Source organism: Leucoraja erinacea, chromosome 20 (genome assembly GCF_028641065.1).
Source record: "Leucoraja erinacea ecotype New England chromosome 20, Leri_hhj_1, whole genome shotgun sequence".
Taxonomy (NCBI): Eukaryota; Metazoa; Chordata; class Chondrichthyes; order Rajiformes; family Rajidae; genus Leucoraja; species Leucoraja erinaceus.
The window spans coordinates 6,606,328-6,631,644 of NC_073396.1; the positions used below are offsets into that span (position 1 = coordinate 6,606,328).

Below are 25,317 nucleotides of genomic sequence, written 5' to 3' on the forward strand. Positions count from 1 at the left end.
CCCTTCGGCCCACCGAGTCCGTACCGACCAGCAATCCCTGCACATTAACAATACCCTACACACACTAGGGACAATTGTACATTTATACCAAGCCAATCTGCACGTCTTTGGAGTGTGGGAGGAGACCAAAGATCTCCGTGAAAACCCAGGGAGAGAACGTGCGAACTCCGTACAGACAGCACCCGTGGTCAGGATCGAACCCGGGTCTCTGGTGCTGCAAGGCAGCAGCTGCACCACTGCGGCATTGTGCTGCCCGCTCATCCCACTGAACCGTCCATGCAAGAGAGACCAGTTAAGACATGATTGGCATATTTAGGCGGCAGAAAGCTCAGGGGAGCCACTTAATGAGGACATCTCTCACAGTCGGAGCTCGTTATTTCCAACTGCATTTATTTGATGACGAATACTTCAAGTAGGAAAAAAAAAAGAACCGATGTACCAGCTGCTAATAAGTGACAGCTTCAGTTGTTTTAAGCGGAGGTTGTCTTTGTGCTGATGTGTTGCTCCTTCTAATGCATCCCTCTATCTCCCTGAAGATCAAAGCCGCGGACCCTAGTGCTGACCGACAGCGATGAAGAGTCTTCAAGTGCTGGTTCTTCGGATGAAGACGAAGTGTCCACAGCAGAAATGCAAGGAACCGCAGTTGACAAATTGGGCTCAGCTGGTGTGGAAGGGTAAAGTGGGAACTACTTCTATATCTGACTATCTTAGTTCAGCCCTGATGTTAGTGTGGTTCATTGAAGTGGCATGATTTGAATTGTCTTAAGGGCCTGTCCCACTTGCATGCGAATGCGTGCGTTTGGCGCGACCAAACGGAAGCAGAGTTCACGCGAAGTTCGCGCTAAATTCGCGCGTGAAGTCATTTGCGTCATACTTACCAATCAGCTGGGCAGGAGGCGGGCCGACTGAATTTGGGCGCCGCACGGCGTCGGGCAGTGACGTCATCACGCAATGCCACACCGGGCGGTGACGTCATCGCGCAACGCCACGCGCTAGGCATAAGCCGTCAAGACGCTGCGTACGACGTCAAGACGCTGCGTACGATCGCAATGCGCCTGCGTGCCGACAGGCCGTTGGCGCGCGAAGATTTCGGCCACTGCCAGAATGTCGGAGCCCCGCGCGATCTCGGGACCTGTCCCGCACAACTTCGCGCTTCTAAGTGGGACCGGCCCCGCGCGGCCATACGGTCCCCGTACGCCTCAAGCGACCACGAGGTTGCGTAATTTGCGTGCCGAGGTCGCGTAAGTGGGACAGGCCCTTTACTGTTCACAAAATGATGGCATCAGTTTAGACTTTACACTTTAAACACACAGCACGGAATCAGGCCTTTGAAATTCTTGAATTTGTTATAGAATTTTTCTTGTGTCAGATTAATTGTTGGCCTCTTTGTTTTGAAGTCAATTGCGTTGACATTCAAGAATAGAGTTAGACTTTAGCGATACATCCTCCTACTGAGTCCACAACGACCAGCGATCGGCGTTTCCTCTCACTCCCCCTTCTCCACCACCCTCGTATCTTCTCACAACGTGGAAACAGGGACCTTCGGCCCGCCCCGTACACCAGTACTATCCCACACGCTGGGGACAATTTACAATGTCACGGATGACAATTAATCTACACAGCTGTACGCCTTTGGAGGAAACCGGAGCGTCCGGAGAAAACCTACGCGGTCACAGGGAGAACGTGCAAACTCCGTACAGACAGCACTCGCGAACAGGATGGAACCCAGGTCAAATTGTCTCCAGCGTGTGGGATAGAGTACGGGGTGGTCGGCACGGACTCGGCGGGCCGAAGGGCCTGTATCGGCGCTGCGAGAAGATTAGAGGGTGGCGGAGAAGGGGGAGGGAGAGGAACCGCCCACAAACCATCGAAAAACACCAAAGTAAACCGCAAAGTAGCTGTAAAACTAAACGTAGACAAAAATGCTGGAGGAACTCAGCGGGTGAGGCAGCATCTATGGAGCGAAGGAATAGGTGACGTTTCGGGTCTCGTTGAGACCCGAAACGTCACCTATTCCTTCGCTCCATAGATGCTGCCTCATCCGCTGAGTTTCTCCAGCATTTTTGTCTACCTTCGATTTTTCCAACATCTGCAGTTCTTTTTTTTTTCTTTTCTTTCTTATTTACTTTTATTAGAAGCAATTGTACAAGGATAAAACGATCGACATCACAATTATACAATTCATGTACAGTTTAATTTTTAACCTTATAACCTAAATTTAAAAAAATTTAAAGGGCAAAAAAAGGAAAACAAGTAAAGAAGAAAACAAAAAATGAAGGGATAAAGTAGAAAAGAGCGTAAAAGACCCCTTAGCGACCAAAGCAGTGCAGAGGAAAGAAAAGGAAATAAGATAAGAAAAGATGGAGATATACCTTTCCCTCTCCCCCTGCCCCCTCCCCCCCCCCCTCAACCATCATAGCATCGGATTTAAATTCAAATTCAAATTCAAATTCAAATTCAAATTCAAATTCATTTAGATTTAAATTTGTGTTTCACCATTCTGTTGTTGTAAGAATTGAATTGAATAACCTTTAATAATCCTTTACAGGAAATGACAGTGCCACAACAGCTTCAAGACAGACATAACACCACACATTTCCACAGATAGCTTCAATACTTAATAAGTTAAAATACAATGAATGAATACTAAAAAATAAAAAATAAAAGAAAATCCAAAATTATTTTTGTGCATTACAAAACCTTATATCAGCAGGTATACAAGACTTCCTATATCTCTCCGTTTTGCACATTGGTGCAATCAGTCTCTGACTCTGAATTCAGTAAAGGGTATCCATGTCTTAAGAAATGGATCTGTTTTTTACGCCAAGCCAACCCTAATGTTTTCCAAGTGCAGTGTCTCTTGCAGTTCTTTCTTAAACGTTGTTCTTTTAGGTGCAGCGCAGGATCCAGTACCAGCAGAAAGATTCTCAGGTTCGTGGACAAGATCGCCAAATCAAAATACTTCCAAAAGGCCACGGAGAATGAGTTCATCAAAAAGAAAATCGAGGAAGTGTCCAACACTCCGTTGCTGCTGACCGTGGAGGTTCAGGAGCTGACTGGAACGCTGGTAGTCAATATTCCACCTCCTCCCACCGACCGAATATGGTACGTTGCAAAAAATGCCGGCTTATAGGCTTATACCAAAGATAGACGCAAAATGCTGAAGAAACTCAGCGGGTCAGGCAGCATCTCTGAGTTACTCCAAAACTAGGGGCCACAGTTTAAGAATCCAGAACCAGGGGCCACAGTTTAAGAATCCAGAACCAGGGGCCAGAGTTTAAGAATAAGGAGTAAGCCATTTAGAAAGGAGATGAGGAAACACTTTTTCTCACAGTGACTGGTCAGTCTGTGGAATTCTCTGCCTCAGAGGGCGGTGGAGGTGGGTTCTCTGGATGCTTTCAAGGAAGAGCTAGATAGGGCTCTTAAAAATAGCGGAGTCAGGGGCTATGGGGAGAAGGCAGGAACGAAGTACTGATTGAGGATGATCAGCCATGATCACATTGAATGGTGGTGCTGGCTCGAAGGGCCGAATGGCCTACTCCTGCACCTATTGCCTATTGTCTATTGTCTCCAGAGTTTTGTGCCTATCTTCAGTTCTAAATGGAGAATACCCGCGCGGTTGCAGGGAGATCATGCAAACTCCACGAGGTTGGGATTGGTCGAACCCAGTTGAAACAGGCCCTTCGGCCCACCGTGTCTGTGCCAGCCAACCAACGATCACCCATACACGAGTTCTATCCTACTGGTGGCTGGCGGCAATTTTACAGCGGCCATTTAACCTGCAAACCTGGAGCACCCGGACAAAACCCACGCAGTCACAGGGAGAACGTGCAAACTCCACACAGACAGCACCTCTTTTTTTTTTTTTTTTTAAATCCAAACAGTTCACACTATTTTTTGAACATGACAGAAGACTTTAGATGAGAACAGATTCACAGAATCCTTACAAGCCTTCAACAAATATAGTGGAATAATAAAACAGGAAGACCAAAGATTGAGGGCAATAGTTTCAGACAATAGACAATAGGTGCAGTAGTAGGCCATTCGGCCCTTCGAGCCAGCACCACCATTCACTGTGATCATGGCTGTGATCATCCACATTCAGGAGATCAGATTGTAGTAAAGTATTTTTTAATTCTTCTCCGTTAAACAAAGGTGACCTATTTAAATCCCTGCCCTGGGAGAATAGAACTAAAGGAGAATATAAAATTATAAAATAACCTCAATCTGTACTCAGCCTTGATAAGATCTGAGGCAATTAAACCAGTGATGCAGTGGGTGTATTTGTATCATTCTTATTTTTCAACAAATAGTCACCTTTTTTCTAACCAATGCAGCATAGGTGGACTAATTAAACCTAAATATGCAATATTCCCCTTAAGATGCATATTTTCTGTCTTGCTTGTTAACTCTTAAGAGTTTTGGATTACGGTATGACATAGTTGGCGCCTAAAATTAGGTTCCACTGTACTGTTTTGTACTGTATTAACTTCTAATAAAATAAACAAAAAAAATCAAAAAAAACTCTTAAGAGAAAATATCATATTGCATCATAAAGAACATGTGGGGCGGCACGGTGGTAGAGTTGCTACCTCACAGCGCCAGTGACCCGGGTTCCATCCTGACCACGGGTGCTTTTCTACACGGAGTTTGTACGTTCTCCCCACGACCTGCGCGGGTTTTCTCCGGGTGCTCCGGTTTCCTCCCACACTCCAAACGATGTACGGGTTTGTAGGTTAATTGGCTTTGGTAAAAATTGCAAATTGTCCCCCCCCCCGTGTGTGTGGGATAGTGTGCGGGGGTGATCGCTGGTCGGTTGCGGACGCGGTGGACCGAAGGGTCTGTTTCCGCGCCGTGTCTCTAAACTAAACGGCATTGGAAAACTGACTGAGAGACGAGGACACAAATGGTCCGTGTTTCGTTTGACTAGGTACAGCTTCCGGATCCCACCCAGACTCGAGTTCAAGGTGCGCCCAAAGCTGGGAGAACATGAAGTGACTTTCACGCACGTGACCGAGTGGATTGAGAAGAAGTTGCAACATGAATTCCAGGTAGGGGAGATTGGAGAGACTTTATTTCCTCCCAACACGAATGTTAAAGTGATCAGTTTTAACTGACGTTAAAGGTTCAGGCCGAAGACAGGCACAAAATGCTGGAGTAACTCACCGGGTCAGGCACTATCTCTGGAGAAAAGCAATAGGTAACGTCTCGGGTCGAGACCCCTTCAAGTTCAAGTTCAAATTCACATTTATTTGTCACATGCACCAATTAAGGTTGGGTAAAATGAGTTACCATGCAGCCATACAATCAAAAAGAACACAACACACAATAGAATTTAACATAAACATTCAGGCAATCTTCCTCCTTTGTTCACCCGTGGTCGGGGCCATGAACCTGAGGTTCGGCCTGGTGTACAAGCCCTCTCGTCGGGGTGATCGAAACTCCGACGTCGGGACAGATTCGGAACACACACTCTCCGCGGCTTGGAGTTCCCGAATTGGCCACTTTCTTACCGGAGACCGCGGCTTCACAATGTTATAGGCCGCAGGCGATCCCCGGCAACGGTTCCCAGGCTCCGCCATGGAAAGCCCAGGATGTTATAGTCCGCAGGCCGGCAGTCGGAGAACTTGGGTTGTTGCAGAGAGAGCAGTGGATGTATGTTCAGAGGGGGTGAGGTTAGAGTCGGTAAGGGGAGTGGAAAAGTTAAGCAGGTGATGTCACGCCGGCAGTTAGAAATGAAAAGGTCTAAAGATCTAAGGTCTAAGGCCATCGGGGGAACCACGAGGAGGTCCCCTACATCTGCTCATGTGAGATATGTTTCCATTGTACGATATAAGCAATGTGCTTGTGGCATGTATTGCAGTTTGCTCTCTGTAGTACTAACTCTGTCCACCCTTGTAATTACAGAAAGTTTTTGTGATGCCAAACATGGACGATATCTATATTCCTATCATGCACTCCAGCCTTGATAAACCAGGACACTGCAAGCAATCTCCATCAGACGTGACTGAGCGGGCTTCCTCTGACAATGCAGAGAAATACTGACAACACCCTGCTATATTCTGGGGAAAGGTGATCTTTTATTCCTCTCTGAGGTTTGCCAAAAAGGATTATTTTCCCGCTCGCAAATACTTGAAAAATGGAAATGGAGGATCGAATTGAATTGAAGATTTCCTTTTCGAACTGACGCTCAGTTGGTGCATAGTTTGGGACGTCTAACTTCTCCCTCGATTTTTCTTCGTTCTTGACATTAAATAATGAATCTAGTTTGTTCTCGAATGACTTGCACTGTACAAATTCCCAACTGAAACATCTCGGTGAAGATTCAACTGTGGAGGACTTGGCCAAGACATTGATTCTATTTTTTAACCCAACATCGCACTTATTCTCCCAGAACGAGTATCGAACAGCGATTAAGAATCCCCAGTTCTCCGCTTCTTACTTACTTGTGGGGTCGTGGCACAAGATGTGCAAACTTCAATGAGTTGCCCACAATAATCAAGTTTGATATTTAATACTAACCAATGCAAAGGAAGTACAGTTCATGCACTATGTGTAATGCATGGCTAATCCAATACTACACGTGGAGTGCTACTGGCCAAGACTAATTGGTACTCTTGCATGAATTTATACTTAGCAATTTTGGCTGCAATCAGAGATACAGTGTGAAACCCTCACCGAGTCCGCGCTGAACAGCCATGAGTGTGGAAGAAGGAACTGCAGATGCTGGTTTAAACCGAAGACAGTCTGAAGAAGGGTCTCGACCTGAAACGTCACCCTTTCCTTCTCTCCAGAGATGCTGCCAGTCCCGCTGAGTTTTTGTGTCTAATCCCATGCACTAGCTCCATCCTACACACTAGAAGCATTTTACCAGCCCACCGACATTCTTTGTAATGTGGGAGGAATCCGGAGCACCCCGGGAAAACGTACAAAGTCACAGGAAGAACGTGCAAACTCCGTACAGACAGCTACCCCTAGTCAGGATCGAACCCGGGTCAATGGAGCAATGAGGCAACAACTCTACCACTGTGCACCTTTTGAAAATGGTGACGGTAGTGTTTTCCTGTTTTGGGTTGGCACTCCCATTTTAATTACCCAAAAATGCCATTAGATATGAATTTTCAAATAAGTAGTAATTTATTTACTATGCTCCAGTATCCACTCACATCGCAAAGCCGTGCGGGGTTTGGAAGTTAAATAGCCTCAGTAAATCGCCCCTGGTATGCAGGGAGTGGGTGAGAACATGCGTTAGCGTAGAACTAGTGTGAACGGGTGACCAATGGTCGCCCTGGACTCGATGTGCTGAAGAGCCTGTTTCCACGCTGTATCTTTAACCTAAACTAAACTCATTAGAGCCTTATCTACCAGCCTTCCTTACGTACGACACACAAAAACTACATTTGGACAGAAAACCCAGCCTCCTTCATCCTCTGAAGAAGGGTCCCGACCCAAAGCATCACCTATCCATATTCTCCAGGGTTGCTGTCTGCCACACAGAGTTACTCCAGCACTTTGTGTCTTTTTAAAAAATAAATTAAAGATACTGTTCGCCTGCTGATATTTGTACATCGGTGGCAGTTTTGGCAACAAGAATTTGTGAGCCCTGAAAATGTTGCTTTCTGCTTCTTTGTTTGGAATGGTCCAAGTTCTGAAAAACTGACACCTGGTGCCTCATCTAAACAAGTATCTCTTCATCAAAAACGAATAACTGGAAAAAGGATGGACATAAAATGCTGCAGTAACAGCGGGTCAGGCAGCATCTGTGGAGAAGAGGAGTAGGTGATGTTTTGGTCCGAGACCCTTCTTCAGACCTTCAGAAGACCCGGAAACGTCATCTATTCCTTTCCACCAGAGGTGCTGCCTGACCCGCTGAGTTACTCCAGCATTTTGTGTTTATCTTCAGTGTAAACCAGCATCTGCAGTTCCTTAACGGTCTCGACCCGAAACGTCGCCCATTCCTTCTCGCCAGAGATGCTGCCTCACCCGCTGAGTTACTCCAGCATTTTGAGTCTACCTTTGATTTAAACCAGCATCTGCAGTTCTTTCTTACACATCTGCAATTCCATCCTACACTATATGGTAAAGGATGAGCAGGAGGGTCAGAGAAAGGGAGATATTTTTAACCTGAGAAATATTCATGTAACTATTTATTGTATTTTTCTACAGGGCTGTTCCAGCCACAGGAATAGAAAAGTGGAATTGTAAAGCCTTTGTACAAACTGTCCCTCTTTTATTCATGCATGTTGCACATTTTAGAAACATAGAAACATAGGTGCAGGAATGGGCCATTGGGCCCATCGAGCCAGCACCGCCATCCAATATGATCATTGCTGATCATCTAAAATCAGTACCCCGTTCCTGCTTTTTGTCCCACATCCTTTGATGCCTTTAGCCCCAAGAGCTAAATCTAACTCGTTCTAGAAAACATCCAGTGAATTGGCCTCCACTGCCTTTTGTGGCACACATTCACAACTCTCTGGGTGAAGATGTTTTTCCTCATCTCAGTCCTAAATGGCCTACCCTTTATTCTTAAACTGTGACTCCTGGTTCTGGACTCCCACAACATCGAGTACGTTTTTCCTTCATCTAGCCTGTCCAATCACTTAAGAATTTTATATGTTTCTATAAGATCCCCTTCTCATCCTAAATTCCAGTGAATATATTATTTAAGGCAAAGTGTTAAGTGCAATAACCTGATTATTGTATGTTGATTTTTTTTTAAAGAATCCTCTTTGTATTTGTTGTCTATTGCCAGAAGGCATTTGTGTAAAGAATGATGAATGGCAGGTATGCATGTAGTATTTTTAAAATAAAACAAAAATATATAGTTACCCCTGAAGGCTGTGTATATCTGGTGTAGTCTGGTGAACAGCACCTATTTCTCACCTCCTCAGTCTCCACAAACCAATTAACCTACAAGCCTGTACGTTTTTCGAGTGCGGGAGGAAACCGAAGATCCCGGAGAAAACCCACGCAGTCATGGGGAGAATGTACAAACTCAGTACAGATGGCACCCGTAGTCGGGATCGAACCCGGGACTCTGGCGCTGGAAGCGCTGTAAGGCAGTAACTTTATCGCCGCGCCACCGTAAATAAACTTTGATGTTGTCCTGTTTTTGTAAAGGTACCACGATTGTGCAGGAAGCAATAAAGACAAGATGACAAATCAAAGACAGTGAGCGTTGTGCGCTGATTTATTACTATCTTTAACACCGACCCAGTGTCAGACACAGAGATGCACACCAGTGCCTATGAAGAATCAGCCAGAGTGCCGGCCTTTGTTTGTACCAGTTCTTTCTTGCGGGGGCCCTAAATAATGGAAACAACAAAAAAAATTTATAACAATAAATAACGACATTTAGCGTAACCTTATTCATAGCAAATCCAATTTAAAGCATAAATATTGCATTCAAGTGTAAGTTAAAAGACTCGCTACAGTATGCACAAGATTTCACAATTTCAAGCTGAAAACTGCAAAAGCTCCGTACCAATGGGAGGGGGAACGTCCTCCTACCACAACCACCCCCCTCCCCCCCTCGGTCACTACGCTCCCTTGGGCTTGGTCTCTCGCTATTTCTCACTCCCAACTCTCACCCAATGTTGGCAGCCCTGTGGTGGGTGTGGGCAAGTCGGGCCAAAGGGCCTGTTTCCACACTGTATGACTCTGTGTTGCTCTATAATGATATGTAAAAATTAACTCAGTGGATCTAGACTATGCTGGGGCACATATAAGCGAGCCTACCATGAACGCTCTCTTCTCCTCTGGTGTCTGGAAATGTCCGCAGCCAAATTTCGAAGTTGTGTCAATGAACTTGAGCTCGATTTGTTCCAGCTGACCCCGTTTCGTGTGTACGAGAAGGGACTGCAAAACAGAGTAGATTTCAGCAAAGTCTAAACAGAGACATGTATATTGATTTGTACACTATAGATTTTAGAGATACAGCATAGAAACAGGCCCTTCTGCCCACCGAGTCTGTGCTGACCAGCGATCCTCCCACACTAACACTACCCTTCACTCTAGAGAGACAATTTACACTTTTATTGGAGTCAATGAACCTACAAACCTGTGCGTCTCTGGAGTGCGGGAGGAAACCGGAGCACTCGGAGAAAACGCACGCAGTCACTGGGAGAACGTGCAAACTCCGCACAGTCAGCACCCGTAGTCAGGATCGAACCCGGGTCTCCGGCGCTGTAAGGCAGCGACTCTACCGCTGCGCCACCGTGCAACCACCGAGCTGGGGGAAATCATTTTTCCCAACGTCTTAATGTCTTGGAGAATAAGACACCAAAGATTTGCTCCAGCGCTCCAAAGACGTACAGGTTTGTAGATTAATTGGCTTCTGTAAATTGTAAATTGTCCCCAGTGTGTAGGATAGCGCTAGTTTACGGAGTGATCGCTGGCCCGGCGCGGATTCGGTCGGCTGAAGGGCCCGTTACCATGCTGCATCTCAAAAGTCTAAAGTCACACCGAGCTGCCCTGAAGTCGGTGTTTGTACCTTCCTGAGGGTCAGGACGCGCTTTTTCGTTCCCATGACGCAGCCTTTAACCATGAGGAAGTCATTGTTCATCTCTCCATAGTGCGGGAAGCCACCCTGAAACAAAAGAGACGGACGGCACCATCAGCCTGACAACAGCAACCACAAGATTGTACCAGTTACTTGAACCTAAATATCTGAAAAACATTGCCAGTGTTTCAAAACTACAGGTAGTGAAATCTACATTGCCACCGGCCATTGTTTAACATGTGTACAATATACAAGTCATTTACATGGTAAGGCATTTGGTGATTTTAATTAAAAAGGACACAAAGTGCTGGAGTAAGTCAGCGGAAGTAAAATACTCCAAGCAAAATTGTTCAGAACAGTTGTTAGAAGGATAACAAACATTTTGTTAGATCGATCCCATCTGTCATTGTGGCAAAATGTGCCATTTTAGATTAGACAATAGACAATAGTTGCAGGAGTAGGCCATTCGGCCCTTCGAGCCAGCACCGACATTCAATGTGATCATGGCTGATCATCCCCAATCAGTACTCCATTCCTGCCTTCTCCCCATATCCCCTGACTCCGCTATCTTTAAGAGCCCTATCTTGCTCTCTCTTGAAAGCATCCAGAGAACTGGCCTCCACCGCCCTCTGAGGCAGAGAATTCCACCTCGTCTCCGTTCTAAATGGCTTACCCCTTATTCTTAAACTGTGGCCCTTGGTTCTGGAGTTTTAGTTTAGAGATACAGCATGGAAGTAGGCCCTTCAGCCCACTAGGTCCATGCTGACCCGTTCACACAAGTTTTATGTTATCCCACTTTCTCAATGGTTCAATGGTTCTTTATTGTCACTTTATTTGTTATACTTTATTAATAATAAATTAACATTCATTCATTCATCCACGCATCCACTGCACAGTGAGATTCTTGTACCCGTCGCCATATATTGGTGCCATTTACAAAAGAAAATGAAAAACTCCAGAGTCTGGACAATATCATCCACGCCCAACAAACAATTGGCGATTTAGAGTCATAGAGTGATACAGTGTGGAAACAGTCCCTTCAGCCCAACTTGCCTACACCGGCCAACATGTCCCAGCTACACTAGTCCCACCTGCCTGCGTTTTGTCCATATCCCTTCCAAACCTGTCCTATCCATGTACCCGTCAAATTTAATTCGGCCAATTAATCTTCGGCCACACCGACCACTAATTCACCTCTTCACGGTAGATCTATATTATCACACGTTATAAGTTACACATATATTTTGATGAGGGAGATTGTTCAAACAGACTCACCATTGGAGTAATGCTCTTATTAGTCAAGTCATAATTGGTGGAGGCGTTGTTTTTGACTACCTTGCCATCTTCCACATGGAGACTTTGTCCAATGCGATAAATCTGATTGTGACGGGGGGAAAAAAACACTCAGGCAATTCATAAAGTTAGCAAAGATGTGTTTAACCTAAACTGGAGGTTCAGATCACCCCTCATCCTCCTGCGCTCCAAGGAATAGAGTCCCAGCCTTCTCAACCTCTCCCTGTAGCTCACACCCTCTAGTTCTGGCAACATCCTCATAAATCTTCTCTGTACCATTTCCAGCTTGACAACATCTTTCCTATAACACGGTGCTCAGAACCGAACACAATACTGAACACAAGTCATTCATTTTATTTTCCAATGGCAGATTTGTATTGGAAGAATATTTAACGCTGCATTAGTATATTGATCGATTGGTTGATTGATGCAGTGTGGAAACAAGCCCTTCGGCCCACTGAGTCCACTCCGACCATCGATCGCCTGATTAAACAATTCTATGTTATCCCACTTTGTACATCACTTTTAAAAACATTTACTTTTCTCCATGAGAAAGACCAGTGCATCGAATGTAGCCAGAGGCTGGTGAATCTGAGGAATTCATTGCCACAGATGGCGTTGGAGGCCATTGGATATTTTTAAAGCAGAGATTGGTAGGTTCTGGATCTTTACGGGTGTCAGGGGTTATGGGGAGAAGGCAGGAGATTGGGGTTGAGTGGGAAAGATAAATCAGCCATGATTGAATGGCGGTGCAGACTCGATGGGCCGAATGGCTGGGTAATTAACATTGGGGAAGGATATGGCAGAGATGCCAAATAAATATTTTGCACCTGACTTCACAGTTAAGAACTAAATGCAGAATAAAAGTTGTACATAACCAAGGGGCGAACAAACTTGAAATAATATCACTGGGAAAGAAGTATAAGGTAAATTAAAGGAACAGAAGTTTTCTGGAAAAACACAGTGCCGGAGTAACTCAGCGGGTCAGGCAGCACCTCTGGAGAACATGGATAGGTGACATTTCAGAGTGAGAACTCTTATTCAGACAGTGTGAAGAAGGGTCCTGACCGGAGCGCTGCCTATCCATGTTCGCCAGAGATGCTGCCTGACCCGCTGAGTTACGCCAGCAATTTGTGTCTATCTTAGTTATAAACCAGCATCTGCAGTCCCTTGCAATTACATAGAAACATAGAAAATGGGTGCAGGAGTAGGCCATTCGGCCCTTCGAGCCTGCACCGCCATTCGATGTGATCATGGCTGATCATCCAACTCAGTATCCCATCCCTGCCTTCTCTCCATACCCCCTGATCCCTTTAGCCACAAGGGCCACATCTAACTCCCTCTTAAATATAGCCAATGAACTGGCCTCAACTACCTTCTGTGGCAAAGAATTCCACAGATTCACCACTCTCTGTGTGAAAAATGTTTTCCTCATCTCGGTCCTAAAAGATTTCCCCTTTATCTTTAAACTGTGACCCCTTATTCTGGACTTCCCCAACATCGGGAACAATCTTCCTGCATCTAGCCTGTCCAACCCCTTAAGAATTTTGTAAGTTTCTATAAGATCCCCCCTCAATCTTCTAAATTCTAGCGAGTACAAACCGAGTCTCTGTATGTTTCTGTGGGCGATGTTGAACATGTACTTGCTTGAAGCCTGATGGCTATTTTACCTTTCCCTTGCAGAATGGGTGGAGCGGCAGCAGAAAAAGCATACATTTAATTATTACCACCAGAATTTCAGACGGGTGCCTGATCTGATTGACTGTCAGCTGGGTGACTACCTTTGCTATTATGAAGCAGAGATGCAGTGGAGACGGGATTAGTATGTATCTGTTATTTTTATTAGGGTGGGGTCTCATAGAATAAAATTCTGAAAGTACTTTTTGCCAGTGGGGCAAACATAATTTTCCTTATAGTTGGGCAATGATTAAGAATTTTGTACGTTTCTATAAGATTCCCCCCTCAATCTTCTGAATTCTAGCGTGTACAAGCCGATTACAATGTAGTCCCTCATCCCAGCAAACATGCTTGTAACAGTTCAAGCAACCACTCAAGTCAACGTTTGACCATTTACTTTCTTGTTGATCTCAGTCCGGTGGAAATATCCCTTCTGCCCCGCCCGGGCAATGGTGTAGCCAACCCGCGCTGGATGCCAGGCCCCGATGCAGGCAACCTTCCTCAGACCTTTGTGGGTCTTCCTCGGTAGTTTCTTGGTGTGCCAGCGGGACGTAACTCCTGTGAATCAACAAGGAAATCGGTCCGTGTTCCAGTTACACTTTGATTGCATTTTAACACTCGAATAGGGTGGCACGGTGGCACAGCCTTGCCTTGGTCACTAGTACATAGTACATCTCATTGCTTTCCTAAGACTTCATCCCAAATGATCTAATATATTGGCAGAACGAACATTGCCCTCGGGGATTCTTGGCCGTACCACGATTGCAACCAGTGTCACTGAATCCACATCTGTTCCTGAATCATACGGGGAGTGTAGACGAGGGAAAGTTATAATTATCTTGCCAACTTTTACTCCCACTTGCAGTTTAGAATTGACAACTTCTGCATTAGAATTTTTTTAATTAGTCCAAAAAGATGATTATCTATGATTATCATTCTATAATGATTTAAAAAAATAATGGCATTAAAATGGAAAGTAGACAAAAAATGCTGGAGAAACTCAGCGGGTGAGGCAGCATCTGTGGAGAAAAGGAGTACTTGACATTTCGGGTCGAGACCCTTCTACAGACTGATGTCCAAACATTATAGAGGAGCTCCTCTAGTATCTTTGCTGATATCGAGGGTGGGGCGGGTAAAAAAAAAGGAAGAGGCGGAGACAGTGGGCTGTGGGAGAGCTGGGGGGGGGGGGGGGGGGGGGGGGAGGAGGAGGAGAGAAAGCAAGGACTACCTGAAATTAGAGGTCGATGTTCATACCGCTGGGGTGTAAACTACCTAAGCGAAATGTGAAGTGTTGTTCCTCCAATTTACGCTGGGCTTCACTCTGGGAATGGAGGAGGCCCAGGACAGAAAGGTCAGATTCAGAATGGGACGGAGTAAAATGGGGTCATTTAGCTCTCATTCTGGTTCATTTAGAGATACAGCACCGAAACAGGCCCTTCGGCCCACCGAGTCCGCACCGACCAAAGTTCCACACACGCTTACACTATGCTACACACACTAGAGACGATTTTACAATTATAGCAAGCCAATTAGCCGACAAACCTGCACGTCTTTGGCGTGTGGAAGGAAACCTGAGATCCCAGAGAAAACCCACACGGGTCACGGGGAAAATGTACAAATACCATGCAGACAGCACTCGTCATCAGGATGGAACCCGGGTCTCCGGCGCTGCAAGGCAGCAACACTGCCACCCTCATTATTATAAAAACTGCAGAAGAATTCTACGTGTCCTAGTATTTGCAATACCTTTGAATCCCTTTCCTTTGGTGACGCCAATCACGTCAACATTTTCATCTTGATGAAAGACATTCTGTACTGAGATTTGTTTTTCCAGTTTCTCGTGAGCCCAGTCCACTTTCTCTGCAATGGTTCCGCCATTCAATTGGATTTCCATGACATGGGCCTTCTTCTGACGCAGAGGCAGTAGCCTCATCTAATGGGGGAGAAAGAATGTAGTCAAGATTATATATAACATATAAACTTTATATTTAATATAAAAAGTTGTCCCTCAGTGTAGTAGTGGAACGAGCTGCCGGGGTGAAAGAGCTAATAGTCAAATCTAATAGTCAAATCTAAAATTGAGTCGTTCTTCTACAAAAGCATGGACTAGTAGAACAAAAGAATAGCTCGGTGCCAAGTCTGAATGACTTTGTAAATTATATGGAACACAATATGGAGGACAGGTTGTCTTTTCAATAAAGAAATTAAGATGGAATCCTGCAGAAATAACATGTGCTTCATTCATGGCCAGAACGAAGCCAAGATTGAAAAAATAGCTGACGCTTCAGAGATAAGTAATAACTTGTTATTGGATAAGCTTGATTTGGACCCAGCTTTTCTTATATTCTGAAAGGCTACAGAATCTTTCAGTCATGCCATATTCAGACTTGGTAGGAGTGCTTTACTGATCAGAAAAATGTATAATTGTGCTAACTCTCCACTGTTCTGTGAGTGGAAGCTCGAGAAGCGCTGAGCAACGTTTGTGCTTATTGTAGATCTATTGCCACTACAGTCTGACGAATCAATTATCGATTGCCACGGTTTACATTTAACAGTTTTTGTCGCCATCTGCCTTTTAAGGAAGTTAAGGCGAGGTACTTGAGGCAGGTATATGAACAACATTTAAAAGACATTTGGACAGGTCCATGGGTAGGACAGGTTCAGAGGGATCAGGGCCAATTGTGGGCTGGTGGAACTAGAATTGGGAATGGTCAGCAGAAGACCTTAAGACATACGAGCAGAATTAGGCCACTCGGCCCATCGAGTCTGCTCCACCATTCAATCATGGCTGATCTATTTTGCCCTCTGAACCCCATTCCACTGCCTTCTCCCTGTAACATATGACACCCTTTCTAATCAAGAACCCATCAATCTTTGCTTGAAACATACCCAATAACTTGGCCTCCACCGCCGTCTGCAGCAATGAATTCCATAGATTCATCACCCTCTGGCAAGATAAATTCCTCCTCTTCTCCATTCTAAAGTTACGTCCTTTTATTCTGAGGCTGCGCCCTCTGGTCCTCGACTCTCCCACTACTGGAAACATCCTCTCCACACCCACCCTATCTAGGTCTTTCATTATCTGGTGGGTTTCAATAAGATCGCCCCTCATCCTTCTAAACTCCAGCATGTGGCCGATTGGGAAAGGGGGAGATCATTATCTGGTGGGTTTCAATAAGATGGTATGTTAGCCCCATTGCAAAAGGATTTGAGTCCTTCTAAACTCCAGCATGTACATGCCCAGTTTTGCCCAAATCAAAGGCTCCTCGCTCATATAGGGAGTGCAGAGACGGTTCACCGGACTGATTCCTGGGATGTCAGGACTGCCTTATGAAGAAAGACTGGATAGACTTGGTTTATACTCTCTAGAATTTATAAGGGGATCTTATAGAAACTTACAAAATTCTTAAGGGGTTGGACAGGCTAGATCCAGGAAGATTGTTCCCGATGTTAGGGAAGCTGCAAGGGTAAGGATAAAGGGGAATAATGAAAGAACTGCTCTCACCTGAGGCCAGTTCATTGGCTATATTTAAGAGGGAGTTAGATGAAGGGGATCAGGGGGTATGGAGAGAAGGCAGGTACGGGATACTGAGTTGGATGATCAGCCATGATCATATTGAATGGCGGTGCAGGCTCGAAGGGCCGAATGGCCTACTCCTGCACCTATTTCTATGTTTCTATGTTTCTATGTACATGCCCGGTGCCATCAAACGCTCCTCGCTCCATAACCCAATCATCCCCGGGACCATTCTCCGTACCTGTGTACGTACGCACTATCCACAATGGAGCTGCATGTAGAATAAAACTGCTCTCACCTGAGTATGAACAATGATTCTGATGACCTTGCAATATTTCTTCATGGATGCAAAATCTTTCTCCAGTTGCTTTTTCCCGACTTCATCCTGCCATTTCTTGCTGTATTTAGTGAAAGCTTTCTTCTTGCTCTTGTACCTGGTTGTACGTGGAGACATGGCGTGAACCGCAGTGCACTCTGTTTGGAATAACTGATAATTATTCAGCTCAACAGGCAGAGCAATGACACCCGTCAATAGTTACATCACCTGCTTGGATTTTCCAATTGGATCTAGGAGGAAAAGGAGAGGAGCAAGGACAGCTGGACCTTGGCACGGTGCCGCAGCGGGTAGAGCTGCTGCCCTACAACGCCAGACACGCGGGTTCGATCCTGACCTCAGTCGCTGACTGTGGGGAGTCCGCTCATTCTCCCTGTGACTGCATGGGTTTCCTCCGGGTGTTCCGGTTTCCTCCCTCGTCCCAAAGACGCGCGGGTTTCTAGGTTAAATCGTCGCTGTAAAATTGCCCCTAGTGTGTAGGGAGTGGATCTGACAGTGGGATAATGTAGAACTAGTGTGAACGGGTGATCGATGGTTGGTTTAGACTCGGTGGGCCGCAGTGCCTGTTGCCATGCTGTATCTATCTCTAAACTAAACTATACTAAACTAAACTAAACTAAACTAAATTAAACTTAAATTAAACTAAACCAAACTAAACATGATCTGAAGAAGGGTCCCGACCTGAAGCGTCACCTAATCATGTTCACCAGAGATGTTGCCTGACCTGCTGGGTTACTCCAGTGTTTTGTGTCTATTAATGCCCCACTTTGTACCAGCTCCATCTTCCTGCAGCTCCTGCATATATTTTTTAACATACCTGTATTACTCTTCTTTGCCTTGTTTTAGCCTTGTCCACTTCACATTGGGATTCAGGATTACAGGGCACTTTGGAGAGTTGCACAAAGAATTTAGAACTGAGGGGTAATTCAGTCAGACTAGCCTCAGCATATTGCAGCAGATTGTTATAAAATCTTGGGACTACAGTTGTTCAGACTCTTTTGTTCCACTTACAGCCCTTCCCAAATCAGTCTGATAATCAGACAAGAAGATACATGTTCCAGGGCTGGACCCCAGGCAAAGAGAACTCTATCATTTAATCTGTCTCCTTACAAGTGGATGGGTGAGCTAAGGGCTCTCTCTAAATAGTGACTGATTTCGGCCACTGAATCTGCACCAACCAACGACCCCCATACCACTACATCTATCCCACACAAGGGAGAATTTACAAAAGCCGATTAACCTACAAACCTGCACGTCTTTGGAGTGTGGGAGGAAACCGGAGCACCCGGAGACGGTCACGCGGTCACAGGGAGAACGTACAAACTGTGTCAGGATCAAACCCGGGTCCCTGCCGCTGGAAGGCGGCAACTCTACTGCTGCGCCATCATGCCGCCCTGAGTGGCAATTGCATGTCAACTTCAATGCCTTGTCAATTTCAATGGGCTCCACCGTGTAACTAGCAGCTTGTGTTCTTAAAGAGACAGTCTGCTATAACCAAAATTCTTAAAAAAGAGGTCTGTAACAACAAGGGGGCGTCAAATAAGTATGGGATTGAAACTTTGTGGTCTCTCCTTTTAACCTGACACCACAAGAACTCAACAAGAACTCGATAAAGGCAAAATTAATTTTAAAAAGCGAGAAGAATTCTCATTACCAGTTCTTGTAGAATCGGCGCTTGCATTCATCGCTAATGTGCTCGGCGAAGATTGTCTTAAACGTACGCAGTCCCCTGGGAGTGTCCACATATCCGACGATCCCGACAACTATCATTGGCGGGGTATCGATGATCGTAACAGCCTCCACCGTTTCTCGCTTTGACATCTCTGAAATATTAAAGGGTCCAACTCAAGTAATGAACGGTGGGTGCGATGTGCGTTTGCTCTCAGTTGTGTTGAGCGTCGGGCCTTGGCACTGGGCCGCAAGACCACAACTGCATCACAGAAGAGGGCACCAACATGCAATGAATTGCAAATGAAGCAGAAGGAACGGTGCTGGAACTGCTGGACCACAACATGAAAAATGTCAATAATCAATTGATTGCTTCATGAATTAATTTTTTTTAAATTAAGGGCTACTCAGTGGTGGAGCTGCTGCCTTACAGCACGCTTCAGCCCATCGAGTCCGCACCGACCAGCGATCACCCCGTACACAAGGACAATCCTCCGCACACTGATGACAATTTACAATTTTACCGAAGCCAATTAACATACAAACCTGTACGCCTTTGGAGTGCGGGAGGAAACCGGAGCAGCCGGAGAAAACCCACTTGGTCACTTGGGAGAACATACAAACTCAGTAAACTCAGCACCCATGGTCAGAATCGAACCTGGGACCCTGACGCTGTAAGGCAGCAACTCTACTGCTGTGCCACCCTAAGTGGCAATTGCTTGTCAACTTCAATGCCTTGTCAATGTTAATAGGCTCCACCATGTAACTAGCTGCCCGAGTTCTTAAAGAGACAGTCCGCGATAACCAAAATTCTCTATAAAGAGGTCTGTAACAACGAGGGTTTACTGTCTAACTTTTCATAGCTCTGGTGACACATTAACGATACGACAGAACTTTATTTATCCCAGGAGGGAAATTGATCTGCCAACAGTCGTAAAAACACAAAATACACAAAACACAAAATAAATGAAACATGAAATTAAAGTGACGAGTTGAAAGGCTTGAAGGATGTGCAAACATTGTGGGGTCAGTCTACCCCACGACAGAAAGGCTAGGAGTTGTAAAATTTGATAGCCACAGGGAAGAAGGATCTCCTTTGGCGTTCTGTCCTGCATCCTGCTTTAATATAACCAGAACCGAACTGTAAAAGAGGTGGAAGGTAGACAAAAATGCTGGAGAAACTCAGCGGGTGAGGCAGCATCTATGGAGCGAAGGAATAGGTGACGTTTCGGGTCGAGACCCAAGGGTCTCGACCCGAAACGTCACCTATTCCTTCGCTCCACAGATGCTGCCTCACCCGCTGAGTTTCCCCAGCACTTTTGCCTACCTTCGATTCTTTCAGTAGCATCTGCATTCTTTCTTAAACAACTGAAAAAGAAGTGGAATCTTACTCTGGCTTGGTCTGTGTATTTCCCGCAAGATGTGAGTCATCCCGGCCTTGTATCCCAGGAAGGCTGTCAGATGCACCGGCTTGCTTGCATCGTCCTTCGGCCAGCTTTTCACCTTCCCCCTGTGCCTGCTGCTTCGCTTGCGAGGGAGGAATCCCATGTGCCCATGTCTGGGCGCCGAGAATTTCCGATGGGACTGGAAAGGGAAGTCCAATTAATAATATATATATTTTTGAGTTAAATCTTTTTATTTTTGAATTTCACAGCAATTTGCATACATACAATGATAACAGACAGTGACAGTCAAGGCATAATTGTGCAACAGTATGTAGGCGACCCTCAAAAGCCCTCACCCTTACCCACCTTCAACCCACCCGAATCAGGTCGGAACCAAACGGGGACAAACAACACTCACATACATACACATCCACACAAATATGGTAAGATAAACAAAACAAAAAGTACTAAAAAAAAAATTAAAAAAAAAATTTAATTTAAAAAGGGGGTCGCTAATAATAGTAAATAAGTAATTAATTAAATAAATATGTGTGGGGAGGGGGAGGGGGGGTTTAAGGGGAGAGCAGCTGCAGTAGAGCAGAACAATGGTGGAGAGCACTCAGTCCTCTTCCGAGTCCGGGGACAAGTTGAGAGAGTTAACAAATTCCAAGAAAGGGTCCCATGTATCTAGGAACGTCTTGGTAGAGCCTTTGAGAGAGAACCTACGTTTTTCAAGCTTTAAATTGTAAAGCACCTCCTTAATCCAGCGGGCGTGTGTCGGGGGACAGGTGAGCCTCCAGTTAAGCAAGATCAGTCTCCGGGCTAACAAGGTTGTAAAAGCTAGAACCCGTTTCACCGCAACAGAGAGGTTGGTGTTGGGAGGGGTACCGAAAATGGCTGACAGTGGGTTTGGAGGAATAGTCCAAATATATATATTTTTTAAAAACACCCCGTCACCCTGTCGAACAGCCACCGCCATGAAGATACCATATAACCATATAACAATTACAGCACGGAAACAGCCCATCTCAGCCCTACAAGTCCGTGCTGAACACTTATTCTCCCCTAGTCCCATCTACCTGCACTCAGACCATAACCCTCCATTCCTTTCCCATCCATATACCTATCCAATTTATTTTTAAATGATAAAATCGAACCTGCCTCCACCACTTCCACTGGAAGCTCATTCCACACAGCTACCACTCTGAGTAAAGAAGATCCCCCTCATGTTACCCCTAAACTTCTGTCCCTTAATTCTGAGGTCATGTCCTCTTGTTTGAATCTTCCCTACTCTCAATGGGAAAAGCTTATCCACGTCAACTCTGTCTATCCCTCTCATCATTTAAAATACCTCTATCAAGTTCCCCCTTAACCCTCTGCGCTCCAAAGAATAAAGACCTAACTTGTTCAACCTTTCTCTGTAACTTAGTTGCTGAAACCCAGGCAACATTCTAGTAAATCTCCTCTGTACTCTCTCTATTTTGCTCCTAATCTCCCGGGAAATGTTTTGTTGAAGCTCGCAATGACCCGTGTAAAAATAGGAGCAATGGAAAAGGTACATTCACGACCAATTTTACCGTTAAACCGGGAGGAAATATTCCCGTGGCCAGTCACGCATTTTAAAAATGAAGAGAAATCTTACAAACCATGGTGTAGACGGTGCGGTGGTGAGCAGCTGAAAGAGGCAGTTTCTAAGTGCTGAAATAAGATCATACTTAAGACGTTACTTAATATACAATCACAAATTTAGCTCCTGGCTCTGTTACCCTGTGTATTGATTTCAGGGGCAGAGAGGCAGACCGCGTTTGACAGCAGAGCAGTGGCTCAACACCAGGTGCCTGCCTTCACTGATTGACAGATATCCCCTGGCAACAACCGAAGATTATAAGTTTGTCCCATACTCCTTCATGGGATATATTACTCCTGGAAATAAAATGAATATTAATAGTGTTAGTCAAATGATATGTATGGCGTTGCCGCTAAAGATAATGCGGGTTCAGGGTTGATGAGTCACCCAAGACCCACACATGACCATTTTGTCATCCATATTTTGGGCCGTATTAATGTACAGCAACTTGTGTTAATGTTGAAAACAGTCCGGCGGCAGAGACCTGTGTTCGATCACGGCCTCGGGTGCTGCGCTGTCCATGTGGAGTTTGCACGTTCTCGCAGTGGGACTGGTGTAGATGTTGGGAGTGTTGTCATTGTGGGCGGGTTGGGCCGAAGGGTTTCTTTACACGCGATATACCTCTCTGACTCTGAACGTGTGGGTTTCCTCTGGGTGCTTCCACTTCCTCCCACATCCCAAAGAAATGTGGGGTTTGTAGGTCAATTGGCTTCTTTAAATTGCCCCAAGTGTGTAAGGAGTGGATGAGAAGGTAAAACAAGTGTGAAAGAGTGATCGATGCTCGGCATGGCCTCCATGTAGCTTCTTCACATCTAACAAAACCAATTGCATCTGGGACAAGGAGGTGCAACAAACATATGTTTAGATTAGATTAGTTTAGTTTAGTTTAGAAATACAGCATGGAAACAGACCCTTCAGCCCACCAAGTCCACGCGGACCATCGATCATCCTTTCACACTAGTTCTATGTTATCCTAATGTCTGAACCGCTCCATATACACTAGGGGCAATTTGCAGAAGCCAATTAATCTACAAACCCACATGTCTTTTGAAGTAGTTTCCTCGAGGGCAAGTCACTGACATTTGTGGAGCTTCCCACATACACTGCTGCCATCCAGAGGGTGGAGAATGATGTGTCTCAATGCTTAAAGATCTGATTATTGTTCACAACTAACATTATATGTAAATTGCTTCCACCTTTCTTTCAAAAAAGATGAACCAATTAAACTAATTAAATCTTTATGAGAGGTTGGTGAACCTGTGGAATTCCTTGCCGCAGAAGGCTCTAGAGGCCAAGTCAGTGGATGTTTTTAAGGCAGAAAGATAAATTCTTAATTAGTACCAGTGTCAGGGGTTGTGGGGAGAAGGCAGGAGAATGGGGTTAGGAGGGAGAGATAGATTGGCCATGATTGAATGGCTGAGTAGACTTGATGGGCCGAATGGCCTAATTCTACTCCTATCAGTTACGACCCAATGACCTAAACATAGTTGCAATTTTTCCGAATGTAATTGAGTAACAGATTTTCTTGTTCACTCTGAGATCTTCACCACTTGGCTTTAAAGTATTGCCCGGATTCTATTACGTTGGCTCATCATAATGATTGTGTTGAATTGTTCCCATTGCCACAGAAGTGGAGTGCCCCCTCCTGAACTCTTCCTTGCCCCTGCAAACATGTGTGAAGAAGCCGGAGCATGGAGTCACAGGCAGAACGTACAAACTTCACACAGACAGCACCCGAGGTCGGGATCGAACTCAGGTCTCTGGTGCTGTGAGGCAGCGGCACTACCAGTTGCATTGCTGTTCCACGTAGCTGTTAGGGCTATTTTTGCAAACTAATTTTGGTTTGGCAATGTTCCGGTGAAGTGGGATGTTGACACAACAAGGTTGGCTGGATGGAAGAAAGCAAAGAGTGGCAATAAAGGGGGCATTTTCTGGTAGGCTGCCAGTGACTAACGGAGTTCCACAGGGGTCAGTGCGGGGGCCACTACTCATCACATTATATATTAATGATTTGGACAAGGGGATTGAAGGCTTTGTGGCCAAGTTTGCGGATGATACGAAAATAGGTGGAAGGGCAGGAAGTGTAGAGAAAGCAGGGACTCTGCAGAAGGACTTGGACAGGTTGGGAGAGTGGGCAGAGAAGTGGCAGATGGAATGGTCGGTTGTGGGCGCCACGAGTCGGCTGCCCTGCCAGCAGCGTGTTCGTTATTTCGACTTTTTTTGTTTTTTTTAGAAGGTCCAAATGTTTGTTTTAGTGTCTCTCTGTATGTCTTCTGTGGGGGGTGGTGGGGGAGAAAAGGGGGAAAAAGTTTTTCAGTCACTTCCTCGACGGAGAGGCGATTTTTTCTGTGTCGCTTCTCCACCTCCTCTCTCGCAGTCTAACAGCTTGGATTGAAGCGGCCTTTCCCGGTGTCGGGCCAAGAGCTTCAGCAGCGGGCTCAGCGTGGAATTTTCCATCGCAGACCAGGGCGAACCCTTGCCGGGGGTCACCAGAAAGTAGTGCTCCGATCGCTGGCCTGGTGACTTTAGCATCAAGGGGCTGTGGTCTGCAGAGCATCCAGCCGCGGGCATGTCATAAACTTACCATCCGGAATCTGGAATCCCTTGCCAGGGATCACCGGAGAAGAGCTCCGACTGCCGGCCTGCGGCCTATAACGTCCTGTAGCCGCGGTCTCTGGTAAGAAAGTGGCCGATTCGGGCACTGCAAGCAGCAGAGTGTGTTCGACCGTCCCGACGCCGGAAATTTGATCATCCCGACGAGAGGGACTGTACATCCGGCCGTCCATAGCGGCGCCTACGGAGGTTTTATGGCCCCGACCACAGATGAACAAAGGAGGAGGACTGACTGAACTTTGTTGCCTTCCACCACAGTGAAGAATGTTGAGGTGGATGTTTATGTTAAATTCTATTGTGTATTGTGAGTGCTTTTTTTCAACTGTATCGCTGCATGGCAAATTCATTTCACTGCGACTTAGTTGGTGCATGTGACAAATAAAATTGGCTTTGACTTTGAATATAGTTCAGCAAAGTGTGCAGTCATGCATTTTGGTAGTAGGAATAAAGGCGTAGATTATTTTCCATATGGGGGGAGAATCCAGAAATCGGAGGTGCAAAGGGATTTGGGAGTACTGGTGCAGGATTCCAAAAACGTTGAATCGGTAGTAAAGAAACCAAGCTTATTTCAAGAGGGCTTGTATGCAAAAGCCACATTTGGAATATTGTGAGCAATTTTGGGCACTGGAGTGGGTCCAGAGGAGGTTTACAAGAATGATCCCAGGAATGAATGGGTTAACATATGATGACCATTTGTCT

At 45.6% G+C, this 25,317-nt stretch overlaps 2 protein-coding genes across 4 annotated transcripts in view; one reads left to right on the plus strand and one right to left on the minus strand.

The window, feature by feature from the left end:
* The window catches only part of tex2l (testis expressed 2, like), a 34,524-nt gene extending 25,695 nt beyond the window's left edge, over window positions 1–8,829 (plus strand). Inside the window, exons 8-11 of the mRNA XM_055651100.1 lie at window positions 537–674; window positions 2,893–3,105; window positions 4,931–5,051; window positions 5,908–8,829. Coding sequence (XP_055507075.1) covers window positions 537–674; window positions 2,893–3,105; window positions 4,931–5,051; window positions 5,908–6,045 — 610 coding nt within the window. The 3' untranslated portion in view covers window positions 6,046–8,829. The remainder of the gene's footprint in view (window positions 1–536; window positions 675–2,892; window positions 3,106–4,930; window positions 5,052–5,907) is intronic.
* A 341-nt stretch (window positions 8,830–9,170) lies between these two features.
* LOC129706700 (60S ribosomal protein L3-like) lies at window positions 9,171–24,608 on the minus strand. 3 transcript variants are annotated; one of them, XM_055651102.1, is made up of 10 exons: window positions 24,590–24,608; window positions 20,385–20,577; window positions 18,980–19,148; window positions 17,290–17,425; window positions 15,221–15,407; window positions 13,872–14,032; window positions 11,780–11,881; window positions 10,496–10,591; window positions 9,742–9,861; window positions 9,171–9,308 (listed from the first exon to the last, which is right to left on the minus strand). In XM_055651102.1, exons 1-10 carry the CDS (start codon window positions 24,590–24,592, stop codon window positions 9,249–9,251), a joined length of 1,227 nt encoding a protein of 408 aa, XP_055507077.1. In that variant the 5' UTR covers window positions 24,593–24,608; the 3' UTR covers window positions 9,171–9,248. The 3 variants fall into 3 exon arrangements, with proteins under 3 accessions (XP_055507077.1, XP_055507076.1, XP_055507078.1); XM_055651101.1 differs by lacking the exon at window positions 24,590–24,608 and adding an exon at window positions 22,025–22,177; XM_055651103.1 differs by lacking the exon at window positions 24,590–24,608 and adding an exon at window positions 21,956–21,974.
* Window positions 24,609–25,317: the final 709 nt, after the last annotated feature.